Below are 14464 nucleotides of genomic sequence, written 5' to 3' on the forward strand. Positions count from 1 at the left end.
CAGAGCTTTCCTCTACCCCAGCAAACACAAGCTTGGAAATTATAAAATAAGAAGTCAACAAAAACTACTACAGTACCAAAAAGTAACAAAAATATGAAGACCAGCTTTCTCAATTAATCAGATTTTTATGTCCTTTAATGAATCTAAAAATATTCTAATACTCTAATGAGAATGTTCATGCATTGTGAAGAATGTAACCAAAGTCACTGAATAAGTTGTGTAGAAACTGGTGAATGGGAACCTAAACTGCTAAACACAACAAAATATTTTTAAAAACATGTCCATGGTGGTTGTTGTTAAGTACCGTGGAGTTGGTTCCGACTCATAGTGACCCTGCACAGGGTTTCTGAGACTGTAAATCTTTACGGGAGCAGAACATCTCATCTTTCTTACGTGGAACAGCTGGTAGTTTTGAACTGCTGACATTGAGGTTAGCAGCCCGACTTGTAAACACAAAGCTCCTTATGTCCATGGTGGACACACATTAAAGTCACATCTCTTAGTCTAGATTTAAGATAATCCTCCCCAAATGCAATCTCAATAAAAACTCAAATAGAATGTTTGTGAAGAACACGATGACAAACTTTTATTTTTTAAGTTTCTATTGTAAATTGTAAAATAGCTACATGAGAGAACATCGGTTTTACACTCGTTTCATTGAAATGATTACAATCCCCTCCCTGCATCATTATTCAACACAACAGTATTTGCTTCTATTCTGTTGAATTCTTTTTTGGGGGTGGGGATATACACAAAATATATAATCATTTAAACAACTAGCATACAGCCTTTCTCTTTCCATGAGTCTAGAGTCCTCAGATGCTCTATCTCTCCATGTCCTCATCTCTGCCTCCATCTCTGGTGTTGCTGCTTCTCTGGATAAGGTTCCACATTCTGCTTGTGTGCTTCTCCCTTGATGATCCTAGGGTCCTCTGTTCCTGGACTGTAAGATTAACTACTTCCCCGTTACTGTTACAAAACTTCTACCTTTACAGTTGTGACAGTTACAATTAGTCATGATAACAATTATTCACTATTGAATCATAAGAATCTTATCCCCATTTCCATTCACCAGAACCATCCAGACCAGATAAAAACTATTCAGTGGGGATTCTACCTTACCCCACACTCTGAAACTAAACTCCCTCCTGAAAACTTGTTAGCTAGTCACTTCATGCTTTTATTGCCCCCCCCCAAGTATAGGTCAAGTTCATCAAATTGTAGCAATTTACACTTGTTCCTTTATCATAAATTTCATCTTCCTCTAGTTGATTTCTGATCATCAAGCCACTGAGGCCAGGTCAAATGGATACTATCTGCAAGTCTGGGCATTCTTGGGCGTCTCCCCTCACTTCATTTTCAGGTGGACGGTTCACTCTCAGCTCTAGCCCTCGGTGGCTATGTCCTTGTTCATGGGCTCGGGAGTTCCCAGGTCTCGCCACCAGCCCTTCCTCTTCTCTCTCTCATCTCCAGGTCGATGGGAGTCTATGGAACATGGTCGAACTCAGCCCTTATCTTTATTTCTGCCTTTCCCCGTCCTCCACTCACTAGTAGACCAACGTGGTCGCCAGTAAGCTTACATGCCTGCTCATGTTCCCTTTGAGTTTCACTCTTGCTGAGAGGGGTTTGACGTGATAAACTTTTTATACAGAAAAAGAGTAATGTCTAAATCAACTTTGAAAAATAAGAGGGAGCTATTAATGTATTTTATAAAGTCTTAATAGTAAAAGCAGCAGGCAAAGACCCCCAAGACTATATAGTCTTGAGACACTCTTAAAGCCTGGAACTTAGGCACCCCCCATGGTTGAACTTTCAGCCAAATGATAGATAGGCCTATAAAGTGAATGATAACACCAGGGAAGTATGCACTCCTTAGAGTCCAGAAGGCAGGAAGGGATAAGAAAGAAGGACAAATGGAAATGAAAAACACAGGAAGTGGAAAGAGTGGTGTTATATTATGCGGACTACAATCAACGCCACAAAACAAAATGTGTATGAATTGCTGAATGGAAAATCAATTTGTTCTGTACACTTTCACCCAAGTCACAGTACAAAGTTAAAAGTGAGAGAGCGAAGAAAAAAAAGAATAGCCCAATGGAACAAATTAGACCACTCAAGACAGATTCATGTAAACAAGGAAACTTGACATGAGATGAGGTATGCTGTTAAGTGCTGTCAAGTCTGTTCCAACTCATAGCGACCCTGTATAGAGTTTATGAGGATTGGCTCGTGGGTTTGAATCACCGACCCTGCAGTTCAAACTGATTTTGCAGTCCAGTGCTTTATCCCACAGCGCCACACCAGATAATGTATACTACAACTCAATAAAGAATAAACTGTTTAGGAGACAGTACTGGGCAAACCACTCATTATACGGAGGAAAATAAAACTGACACCTACTTCCTATCACATTCAAAAGCGGGTTCTAGATGGACTACATACCTGAAAGTGAAAGGTAAAACTAGAGTGAAAGGAATCATTGTGGTCCAGGGGTAGGGAAAAAGATTTTGAAAGCACAAATTATAAGCCCCAAAAGTGGTTAAATTTAGAACATCAAAATTTAGAACAGGCATCCATTCTTGCCACTGTGGCTTGTAGGATAAGTACTGGACTCGTAATCATAAGGTCAGTGGACCAAACCCACCAGCTGCTCTGCAGGAGAAAGATGCAGCTTTCTGTTCCCACAAAGATTTGCAGTCTGGGAAACCCTATAGAGCGTAGCTATGAGTAGGAAACAACAACAATCCATTCTTGGAGTGATAAGGAAAATGCAATAGACAGACCCCCTTGTATCCTTAGCAGTAATTAGAAGTACTAATATATGCACTGTAGTCCTGGTGTGGCGTTGCAGGATAATGCACTGGACGGCAAGATCAGTAGTTCAAACCCACCCGCCACTCCTTGGAAACCCTATACAGGGCGGCTATGAATCAGAACTGACTTGATGGCACTGAACAACAACAATGCATACATGCAATACAGACACTAAAAAATATAGTGTTGAATAATAAAAAGTTCAGAAAAGAGAACAAAAACACTATGCCATATGTGTACACTAAAAACACTCAAACGCTCAAAACAACATTACATATTTTAGAAGGATACATATCAAACACAAAGCAGCTATCTAGAGACAGAAAATGGAGAGAAAAAAATATGGCAATAGAGGCATTGTGTTAACCTATAAAATAAACCTACTTTCAATTGGAATGTATGATTCATTCAAACCTCTGCATCTGGGGTCCTTTAAAAGCCAAAAGAAAGTCAGTGGCCGACCGGGGGGAAGGCATGTAGTGTATACCCTTTGGTTGGTTGATGATGCATGGAGGGGATTGTAACCATGGCAATGAAACGATATATGATAAGATGAATGTAAAACTAATGTTCTCCCATGTAAACTATCACATAATTCACAATAAAACATTAAAAAAAAAAAGTCAGTGGCTTTATGTGGTAAAGTCTGAGTCAAATATGTGACGCTACAGGATTAAGCATGGGACTGTTAATCGTAAGGTTAGTATTTTAAACCCACCAGTTGTTCTTTGGAAGCCCTAGACTAGGTCACAATAAATCAAACCAACTCAATGGCATTTAACAACAATTCAAACTCAGAAACTGTCACAGAGCACTTCTAGTTAATATTATCCAAAATCAAATGCCTTTCAAAAGACATCTTTACACAAGTTCAAGGCTGAATAACACTAAAATTTGGTTTCATTTTTCAGAAAAAAATATTATTCTACATTTTAAAAAGAGGTGAAAGCGGAAAAAACTTGGTAAGACATTTTAAAATTATTTTCTCCCTGAGTTTTTAGAATTCTTTAATTATAAAAAATGTTGTTTCAGCATTTTCGTATGTAAAATTTGTTGTTGTTGTTGTTGAGTGCCATCGAGTCGGGTCCGACCCATAGCGACCCTGTACAGGGTTTCCGAGGGTGTAAATCTTTACGGGAGTAGAAAGCCTCATCTTTCTCCCGCGGAGCGGCTGGTAGTTTCGAACCGCTGACCTTAAGGTTCGCAGCCCGATTCGTAACCACTACGCTAACTTTAATTACACTTATAGACTCCTGGTGTGGTGCTGGTAAGATCAGCTCCGGGTTGTGAACTACAAGGTCAGCAAGTGCAAATCCACCAGCTGTGTTTTGGAAACACTACACAGGGTTGCTATGAGTTGGAACTGACTCGACGGCACTTAACAACAATGCTGGGCAACCATTACCATTATCCATTTCCAAAATTGCCCATCAACCTTAACAGAAACTCAGTGCCCTTTAAGAAATGACTTCCCTTCCTCCCACCTTAAATAACCACTAACTTTGGTCTCTATGCTTTTGCCCTTTCTAGACATTTTATAAGTGAAACCCTACAACATTTGTCCTCTTGTGTCTGACTTATGTCACTCAGCATAATTCATGCATGTATTAGAACATCATTTACCTTTATGAGTGAATATCATTCCAGTGTGTATATACCATCTTTTGTTTACTCATTCATCTGTTGCAAAGAACACTGTGTACAAGTAAGTGTGTGTGTTTCTTTCAAATTTATGGGGTACTTATAATGTTATAATGAACACTATATACAAGTATGTTCCTGATTTCAATTCTAGTGGAATTTTCTTTCAATCCTTGGAGTAGAACTGCTAGTCACATGGAAAGTCTGTATTTAACTTTCTGAGGAACTGCCAATCTGTTTTCCAGAGGCTGCACCATTTTACAATTCTACCAGCAACTGATGAGGGTTCTAATTTGTCTACGTTGTTACCAACACTCACTGTTCTCCATTTTTCTGATTATAGTCATTCCAGTCTGACTCTTAATAGAGGCTCTGTGGGAGAGCCAAGTCTTTCCTTTCCAATATAATTTTAAAATGTGATGGACAGTTCACCTGTATCAGAATCACCTAGGGGAAGGCATGGCACAGGATCTCTGTATTTTATCAAATAGCTCTAGTTGTTCATACTAGAGTTTAAAATTAACTGTACCAGTGAGTCAATTCCAAGACAAATATCACTAACCATCCTAACCTGTCCCTGGAGTCTCCCACTGTCTCATACTTGTCCTGGGTAAATTCTTGACTCTGAAGGCTCCACTCCCCAAAACGCAGCCCAGGCCTCTCTCCTGTCTGTTCACAGGCATTTAGGACCCAGTCAGTCATCTGATACCAACCTCTACCTCTCCTCCTATGATGGCTGTCCTCACCTTGGTGAATGATACCACATACTAATCTGGGTCACATTAAGCTGGAAATCTTGGGCATCAACCCCAAGTTCTCCCTTTCTCTTGATCCCTTTCCGCCTTCACATTTAACCAGGATTCCCCTAATGTTATTCGCTGTTTTGTAATCATAAACTGAGCATGTGAGACCCCAAATAAAGAGAAGGCTGCAAGCTTATCTATCCCAGTCACCACTGCATTCCCAGAGACCAGCAGTTTCTTGCTCACAACAGGTGCACCTCTCACAAAATCATCTCGACTCTGTTTCTTTTGTCTAGAAGGCCCTTCCTAGTATCTTCTTCTCAACTGGGGGTAAGACTAAGCTGCTTGGTAGGGGTGGGAGTGGATAACTTACCGTCTTTCATAATCCATGTCCTGATAGGGCCTGCAGAGGCTACTGGGCCCCCTCCTCAGCCGCTGGCTCCGTTTCACTTCCCAGCCACCCCTGCTGCTGCCACCATGATCTGCCAGCCTGGGTAATGCCTCCTGCAGGGGGTCTGAGGAGAAGAGGGGAAAAGAAAGGGGTCAAAGCGGTTGGAACAGAGAGGACTTCCTTGAGAACCTTCGTATCAAGGCATTCTGCTGTCCTTAGCCTGGAGACAGTTTTCCAACTCCTGGTGCTCTTGTTGAAGTCCTGTGGCTCCATAGCATAAGCACGGGATAAGGAGCTCTGGGAGCATAGTGGTTACGAGTTGGGCTGGCAACTTCAAGGTCAGCTGCGGTTCCGCAGGAGAAAGATGAGGCATTCTGCTCCCATAAAGATGTACAGCCTCAGAAACCCTGTGCAGGGTCACTATAAGTCGGAACCGACTCCACGGTACTTAACAACAACAACACTAACCATAAGGCTGGCAGTGTGAGCTTCGGCAGAAAGACAAGGCTTTCTGCTCCTGTAAAATTTATAGCCTCGGAAACATATACAGAGTTGCTAAGAGTCAGACCGCAACTCAACAACAACAGTGAGAACACAGCCCCAAGACGACAGCATTTAACAACAGTGCTCCTGAGGACCAAAGTGAGAACACAGCCCCGGCTGGCTAACTGCTTTCTTTCTCCACAAACATGAGGCTAGATAGAGTCCGTTGCCCTAGAAACAGCAGGGCCTTCATCAGACAGATGACATCTTGCAGTGTGATCTAGAACATCCCTACTAAAGGTGGTGGTTGTTGTTAATTGCCGTAGAGTCTGTTCCGACCCATAGCGACCCTGAACAGGATTTCCGAAGCTATAAATCTTTACGGGAGCAGAAAGCCTCATCTTTCTCCTGCGGAGCTGTCGGTAGTTTCGAACTGCTGACCTTGCGGTTCGCAGCCCAATTCGTAACCACTACACTACCAGAGCTCCTTGAAAAATGGAGGGTTAGTGGCATTATCCATCCAGTTATCAGGGATTTTGCATCTGACACTGGTAGACAAGCTTAAGCCTGGTGCCATTTCATCCTCCCAACAAGATGTTGGCAGACCCTCCAAGGTGGTAGGAGCCCAGGAAAGGCTCTCGGGGGTGGGTGAAGGGGCTAGCTTGGCAAGGAGACAGCTGCTGCCTCCCTGGGCTCCCAGCCAGCTCAGCCCTCACACAGCAACTGGCTCAGCCCTGAGCCTTACATAGCCAGGTCCCAAGGCAGCTCTCTCCCTAAAGGCTCTGAGCCCAAGTTCTCTCAGAGGCAAAGGGGCCCCTTTCAGAGGCTGTTCTGAACCACTGTGCTATTCTGGTAGGATGGAGAGGCAGTCACCTCATCCAACTCTGATGGTTGCCTTGAAGACTAAAGGAGTGCCGAGAGCCAGGGAGTAAATGTACCCAAATTCTTCAGATCCCAGCTCGGAAACAGAAACGAGGCAGGCAGTAACACCACCACCCAACACCAGACTGCCACACCTTTCGCCCATGTGTGTACGTACACACATGCACACACCAATTTTGTCTTCCGCATCAAGTCTAAGGGAACCAGTTCTCTCTCTCCATATGGCTAAGGATTATAATCACTACCAGGAGTCTCATTGGATCAGAGCCCGATACAAAAACCCCAATAGACGCTGGCAAAAGGAGCCAGAGTTACACCTAGTATCTACAACAGATAAGGGCCAAAGTAACTGATGATATTGTTATGTGCCATACAGTTGGTTCCTACTCGGAAGAGACTCTATATAGTTTTTCAGTGAGCTTGAATTGCCGACCTTGAAGTTAGCACTCCAGTGCTTATCCCACAGCACCACAGGGCTCTAAAGTCATAGACAGGAGTCCCAAATACTTACAGGCCCAAATCACAGATCGGAACCCACAATAAATATGGCCTGTCTTTCAATGGAGGAGCATCAGAGTCATAGGCGCAACCTCTCCAAAGGGGGTAATGTAATAATCACACACATATTCCTAGTTCCCCTCCACTCAAAGTGAGTTGGTCAAGTTCAAGACAGCCCCCTTGCAGAAAGAGTAGAATTACAGACACACACCCCAGGGATAAAGACCATGGTCACACAGACAGGACTCCTCCCCCTCCGCAATGAATAAGAAAGGACAAGAGCCACAGAACCCCTCTCCATGGTCAGAAAAGCACGCCCCTTTCCCTATGGATAAAAATCAGAGTTGCTGATATCAGTCTCCCAGAAAGTCCAGCATCACAGACACCTAACCCATTCTCATTTGTCCCGCCCTTCCCCCAAACCGCGTGCACCCATCCCGTTTCCCAGTCGCGCACGCGCCTCTGTTCTCAAAAGAAAAAAAGAGACACCCCCCTCCCCGCCCCGGGCTGAGCGCAGACCGTGCAGGCAACCCTGGGCACGGTGTGTACTCCAGGCCCCAGGGCCCACAGCCTGACCTCATGCCCCCACTCCACCTCTGCCCCCACGAACAGAGTCGATGCTCACTTTCTTGGTCAGGGCTGTCAAGGAAGGCCTCCCAGACATCACCTTGGCCCGCCGCCACCTCCTCTAACTCTCCCAGCTCAGCTGGAGGCTGTCCTCGCAACAACCAAGTCTGAGGTTGGAGGCAGAAAGGACGAGGAGGGGGGGGGAGGGGGGAAGCGCCAGGAGCGCTGCCCTCCCCAGAAAACTCACTGCCGCCTACTCCCAGCCGGCCGCAATCACCAACACAAAATGGCGCCGAGAAGGAGGCCGGTGCTTCGACCACCATCCACCTACTAAGAGAGCGCGCTCTGGCGGGTCTCTTCTATTGGTCACCGCCCGCTGTTAGCCAGCCCTGGCCTCCTCTGATTGGCAAGTGTATGCCACCTGCCCACTTTCCCTCAAATCGAGAAATAGAATAGCTATTGGCCAATCCAATAAAGCCCGCTTTTCAGAAGCTCAGTTTCCTTTGAAGATAAAAGACAAACGGAAGCTCCGCCTCACTCCTCAAAGGGCAAAGAAAATTTCTTTTTGATTGGATGGGAACTGTATCCGCCCAAATGCCACCACTTTCTTCCCACCAAGGCAATGAACAGACCTAGAAATAAGCAACTTGTCATCCTGAGAGGAAGAGAATGTAGCCAAGAGGGCTACTCAAGCCTCATTTGAAAACGAAGTGAGACCTGGGACTTATTTAGTACAGCGGGGGCGGAGCGAGGACCATCGCTCTCAGGGGTAGCTGCAGCTGCGCAGATCCCATTTCCGCCCTAGCCTCTGAGACGCTGCAGAACTATCTGTCATGGCGGCAGGACTGTTAGGTTTGTGTGCTCGCCGCCTTTCGGCAGCAATACCGACGCGAGGGCTCCTGGTTGCCCGTGTCCGCTGGGAATCCAGCGTCTCCAGAGCTGTAGTTGCGCCGCCCGCCATGGCGGGGAAGCGGCCGCTAGAACCTACCATACGCTGGCAGGAAGACCCAGATCCCGAGGACGAAAACCTATATGAGAAGGTGAGAAGGAGGGGGAGCGGGACGTCACAAAGGTTAGGTGGGGACAGGCGGACGGGGCGCCTTAGAGGACGTTCTTAGTTAGCCGAATGTTGTGCAACCGGCGAACTCCTCCAAGATTTTGAAATTTTACCTAGCTTGTTTTCCGTCTTTGTGTCATGATATCCTCTGTCCAAACCCAGAGATGTAATTGACCTTTATTTTTTAATGTTTTATTGTGAATTATATGGCAGTTTACATGAGAGAACTTTAGTTTTACATTCATTCCATCGTATATCATCTCATTGCCATGGTTCCAATCCCCTCCATGCATCATCAACCAACCAAAGGGTATATCCTAGAAACCCGCCACCTACACTTCCCCCTCCCCTACCCCCCAGTTTTTGCAGACAGAAATCAAACCTAAAACAGGCAGTCCCAAACTCGCTAGAAGCACTATAGTATTAGCAGTAGTACTGTTAATTTAAGCATCTTTGTGGCGCTTAATCTGGGCCAGGCAGCGTTCTAGCATTTATATACATTGTTGTTGTCGATTCCGTTTCGTAGCGACCCTGTACAGGGTTTCCGAGGAGCAGCTGAGGGATTTGAACCGTCGACCTTGTAGTTAGCAGTCCAGTGCTGATCCTACAGCACCACATCAGGAGTCCTTTATATACATTAGCTCATTTAACCTACAAAATAGCTTTATTTTGAGGCAGGTACTATTACGTACCAATTTTACAGGAAGCTGAAGCAGAGCTGTTAAGTAGCTTGCCTTAAGATCAACTAGCGGAATAAGTAGTCGAACCGGTGTTTGAACCGAATCTGCCCGGTTTGCTGTGCTGTATCAATAACAGAAACTCTGACGTCGTATGGCTTGGGTTAGACTCCTAGCTCTGACAGCTTAAACTCCATGTGCCTTAATTTGTAAAATTGTGACAAGTAGTACACACCTGCATCATGAAATTCAATGAGCCAAAATGCTCAGAACAGCAGCTGGCACAAAACCGTGTTGTTTCTGACTCATAGCAACCTCATGTTGTTAAGTGCTGTCGAGTCGATTCCGATCCATAGCGACCCTATACAGGCTTTCTGAGGAGCAGCTGGTGAGCTTGAACTGCCAACCTTGCAGTTCAAATGGCTTTGCAGTCTGGCGCGTTAACCCACAGTGCCGCACCAGGACTCCAGCAATCCAATGTTGTTGTTGTTGTTAGGTACCATCGAGTCGGTACCGACCCATAGCGACCTTATGCACAGCAGAACGAAACACTGCCCCTTCCTGGGTCAACCGTACTACTGTTGCCACGCTTGAGTCCTTCAATGGACTCAGTGGCCAATCCATCTCGTTGGGGGTCTTCCTCTTTTTCTCTGACCCTCCACCTTTCCAAACATGATATCCTTCCTAGGACATAGTATTTCCAAAACTGTAATATTTACAGAGGTCCACAGATTGGGTGGTGGGTTTGAACTGCTGACCTTGCAGTAAGCAGCCAAATGCTTAACCCAGCATGCCACCAGGGCTCCTTTCAGTTAGCTTTGTTGTTAAGTGCCGTGGAATAGGTTATGACACAGTGACATTGTATAGGGTTTCCAAGGAAAGGCTGGTGGGTATGAACCACTGATTTTGATATTAGCAGTCCAGTGCTTATCCTACAGCACCACGTCAGAACTCCAGTTAACATTGCTGTTGTTAAGTGCCATTGAGTCTGTTTCAACTTACAGTAAATCTGTATAAGGTTTCTGAGGAGTCGCTGGTAAATTTGAACTGCCAGCCTCGCGGTCCAGTGTATTATCCCACAGCACCACACCAGAACTCCCCAGTTAACGTTATTGTTGTTGTTAAGCTGTCGAGTTGGTTCTAACCCATAGCAACCCTATAGAGAGTTTTCTGAGGAGCGCCTGGTGAGCTTGAAAGGCTGCTGACCTTGTGATTCAAATGACTTTGCAGTGCAGGGCATTAATCCATAGTGCCATACCAGGACTCTCTAGTTAAACATTAAGTGCCGTTGAGTCGGTTCCGACCATAGCGACCCTGTATAGGGTTTCCAAGGAGCAGCTGGTGAACTTGAACCGCCGACTTTGCAATAGAAATGGCTTTGCAATCTGGCGCATTAACCCACAGCGCCACACCAGGACTCCAGTTAACGTTGTTGTTAAGTGCTACCGAGCCAGTTAACATTGGAAGGTGTTAATTATTTTTCCCACTTTCCATCTCACTGAGATACTGTGATTATATATGTGAAAAGGCCTGGCACATACATTTCTTGTTGTTGTTAAGTGCTGTTGAGTCAGTTCCGACCCATAGCGACCATGTATAGGGTTTCTGAGGAGCAGCTGGTGAGCTTAAACCACTGACCTTGCAGTTCAAATGAACTTGCAGTCCTGTGCATTAACCCACAGTGCCACACCAGGACTCCAGCATATTAAATAGGTACCTTATTAATACTAACTTCTGTTTGAGGGGCTTGGATATATAGGATGCTTATTCATTTATTTGGTAAATATGTATTGCGAGCACAGTTCAGGGGTCTAGGGATGCAGCAGTGTGGAAATCAGACAGAGCCCTTGCTTTTATAGAACTTACATGATAATGAGGAAGACAAAAATGTAAAATAGATGATAATGTGAAATAATAATATAAGATAATAGATACATTTCCTTGATAAAAAACTAAAATGATAAATGCTAGAAAGAAATTTAAGCAGAATGAGGAGAGGGAGAGTGACTTAGAGATGTTAAGTGCCGCTGAGTCGGTTCCTATCTAGGGTTTCCATGGAGTGGCTGGTGACCTTGTGATCCAGTACATTATCCTAGCGCCACACTAGGACTTAGAGATAGGGGTTATTAGTTGGAACCCTAGGAAATTGATAGTATCCAATCATTTTTTTATCTATAAATTATGGCAGTATCCTGTTTTATAACTTAATAGGCAAGATGGCTAGGGAATGCCTCCTTAGGAAAGTGATCATTGAGCCTAAACCCTGAATGAGGAGGAACTATCCATGACCAGATCTCAGGGAAAGGTTTCCATGGGAGGGAACAGTAAATGCAAAGGGCCTGTGGTGGGAAGAAGCTTGCCATGCCCTAGGGATAGAAAGGAATGCAATGAAGGAGGGGAAATAGATATGAGATGAGATTGGAAACCGTGTTATACAGGACCAGCATGAGGCTTCACCGAGTAGCATGAAGTAATGTCTCCTTCTCCTTGCCACAGAACCCAGACTCCCATGGTTATGACAAGGATCCTGTCGTGGACACCTGGAACATGCGTGTTGTCTTCTTCTTTGGCTTCTCCATCGTCCTAGTCCTTGGCAGCACCTTTGTGGCTTATCTGCCTGATTACAGGTTCATGGGGTGTCCCAAGAGAATGTCATGGATGGGGGTGGAGGTTGAAGGGAATTCTGCCAGAAATCCTATCTGGAATAGGGGAGTGGTAACCAGTGAAGCTCCCTTACATCTACCCCTTTTTGCTGCTGCCTCCAGGATGCGAGAGTGGGCCCGCAGAGAAGCTGAGAGGCTTGTGAAGTACAGAGAGGCCAATGGCCTCCCCATCATGGAATCCAATTGCTTTGACCCCAGCAAGATCCAGCTACCAGAAGAAGACTGACCTGTTGCTGAGTGGGACTCAGGAAGCAGCAGCCTCCCCACTCCACCCATCCTCCTTTCTGCTCCTTAGAGTACCTAATTAAAGAGGCTGATAAATGTGACTGACTGTTGTTGATTTTGTTGTGAGGTTTTTGGGTGTTGTGGTTATCTATTGGTGTGTAACAAACCACCTTAAAACTTAATGCTTAAAGTAATGACTTATTATTATCTCTCATGGTCCTTTGGGTCAATTGGGCTCAATTATGTGGTTCTGAAGACTGTCTCAGATGGTTACAGTCAGGTGATGGCTGGAACTAGAGTCAACTGGGCTAAACTTCTAAGATGACTTCTTCATTTACCTGGCACATCATTCATCTGCCATGTGTATAGCAGAATAGCCTGGGCTTTTTACAAGGTGACTCAGGGCTCCTCTGAATGGGGGAGTAGCACATACTCTACTCTTTCTGTCTCTTCACTGTCTTTCTGGGGATAGGCTGTCTTCTTGCATGGGGAGCTTATTCTCTCAGACTCTCTGGATCTAGTAGATGGAATAGGAGACTTTCTCTGACTCTGATTGTCCTTGTTTCTTTCTTATCTCCGTAAGTCTGACCATCTGGGCTCCCTTCATGCTCCTGGCATTCCTACCCTCTCTCCTGTTCTGCAGCTCACATACTCAATGCATCACATACTCATTTCTACCATCTCTGTGTATCCTTGCTTGGGACTTCAGAGAGTTGAGGCCCCAGTCACTGGCAGAAGAAAATCTGGCCTCATAGTCCCACCAGAGGTAATAGCTGAGTCTCAGGAGGGGCCCTAGTCCATTTGCATGTGGCTAATGGGCTCAAGCATGGCAACAATAGTGAGGTTGGCCCAAGATCAGGCAGTGTTTCCTTCTGCTGTGCATAAGGTTGCTATGAGTCGGTACAGACTCGATGGCACCTAACAACAACAACAAAGGTGGGAGCATAACATAAATGTGGCATCAGGACTGGAGGAAGACTAACAACCTGCAATATGCAGATGATACAATCTTGCTTGCTGAAAGTGAAAAGGACTTAAAATACTTGCTGATGAACATCAAAGACCATAGCCTTAGGTACGGGTTGCATCTCAGTGTACAGAAAACAAAAATCCTCACCACTTGACCCATAAACAACATTATTATCAATGGCAAGAACATTTAAGTCAAAGACTACATTTTACTAGGATAAACCATCAACACTCATGGAAGCAGCAGTCAAGAAAAATGACATACTGCGTTGGGCAAATCTGCTTCACAGGATGTCTTAAAAGTGTTGAACAGCAAAGCTGTCAGTTGGAGGACTAAAGTGCACCTGACACAAGCCATGGTATTTTCATATGCATGTGAAAGTTGGACAGTGAATAAGGAAAACTATTGAATAATTGATGCATTTGAGTTATCATGTTGAAAATAGCATGAACTGCCAAACCCAGAATGGCCAAACTTCGTCTCTCATACTTAAGACATATTGTCAGGAGGGACCAGTCCTTGGAGAAGGATATCATGTTTGGTAAAGTAGAAGGAGAAAAGAGGAAGTCAACCCCCACCGCCACCCCCAATGTGATGAATTGGCACAGTGGACTGGGCAGTGTTTCGTTCATAGGTTGCTCGCTTTGAGTCCGTACCGACTCGATGACACCTAACAACAACAAGGTAGGAGCAATATCCATATAAACCTTCCTGTAAGTGAGGAGTGTCACCACTGAATGTTTCATTGTGAGGCACAATCTCCCAAATTGAGGCTAAGTTCCAAAGCAGAGAATACTACTGTATAAGGGAGTACTCTTCACCACTTGCATTTACTGGGACTATGGAAGTGAAA

The 14464-nt window shown here is 44.9% G+C and overlaps 2 protein-coding genes across 7 annotated transcripts in view; one reads left to right on the top strand and one right to left on the bottom strand.

Moving 5' to 3' along the window:
• The window catches only part of RBM10 (RNA binding motif protein 10), a 32181-nt gene extending 23827 nt beyond the window's left edge, over positions 1-8354 (bottom strand). For 4 of the 5 annotated variants that reach the window (XM_006864233.1, XM_006864232.1, XM_006864230.1 and 1 more), the window contains exons 1-2: positions 8078-8348; positions 5572-5713 (exon numbers count right to left, since the gene is read on the bottom strand). In XM_006864233.1, coding sequence (XP_006864295.1) covers positions 5572-5713; positions 8078-8342 — 407 coding nt within the window. In that variant the 5' untranslated portion in view covers positions 8343-8348. Of the gene's footprint in view, positions 1-5571; positions 5714-8046 lie in introns of all 5 variants that reach the window. The other variant, XM_006864231.1, reaches the window with a different exon arrangement.
• A 498-nt stretch (positions 8355-8852) lies between these two features.
• Positions 8853-12733, top strand: NDUFB11 (NADH dehydrogenase (ubiquinone) 1 beta subcomplex, 11, 17.3kDa). Of its 2 annotated transcripts, none has more exons than XM_006864235.1 (3): positions 8853-9059; positions 12250-12380; positions 12519-12733. In XM_006864235.1, exons 1-3 carry the CDS (start codon positions 8853-8855, stop codon positions 12640-12642), a joined length of 462 nt encoding a protein of 153 aa, XP_006864297.1. In that variant the 3' UTR covers positions 12643-12733. The 2 variants fall into 2 exon arrangements, with proteins under 2 accessions (XP_006864297.1, XP_006864296.1); XM_006864234.1 differs by having other exon boundaries at positions 12250-12423; positions 12529-12642.
• Positions 12734-14464: the final 1731 nt, after the last annotated feature.

The sequence above is a fragment of the Chrysochloris asiatica genome, unplaced genomic scaffold (assembly GCF_000296735.1).
Source record: "Chrysochloris asiatica unplaced genomic scaffold, ChrAsi1.0 scaffold00062, whole genome shotgun sequence".
Classification (NCBI taxonomy): Eukaryota; Metazoa; Chordata; class Mammalia; order Afrosoricida; family Chrysochloridae; genus Chrysochloris; species Chrysochloris asiatica.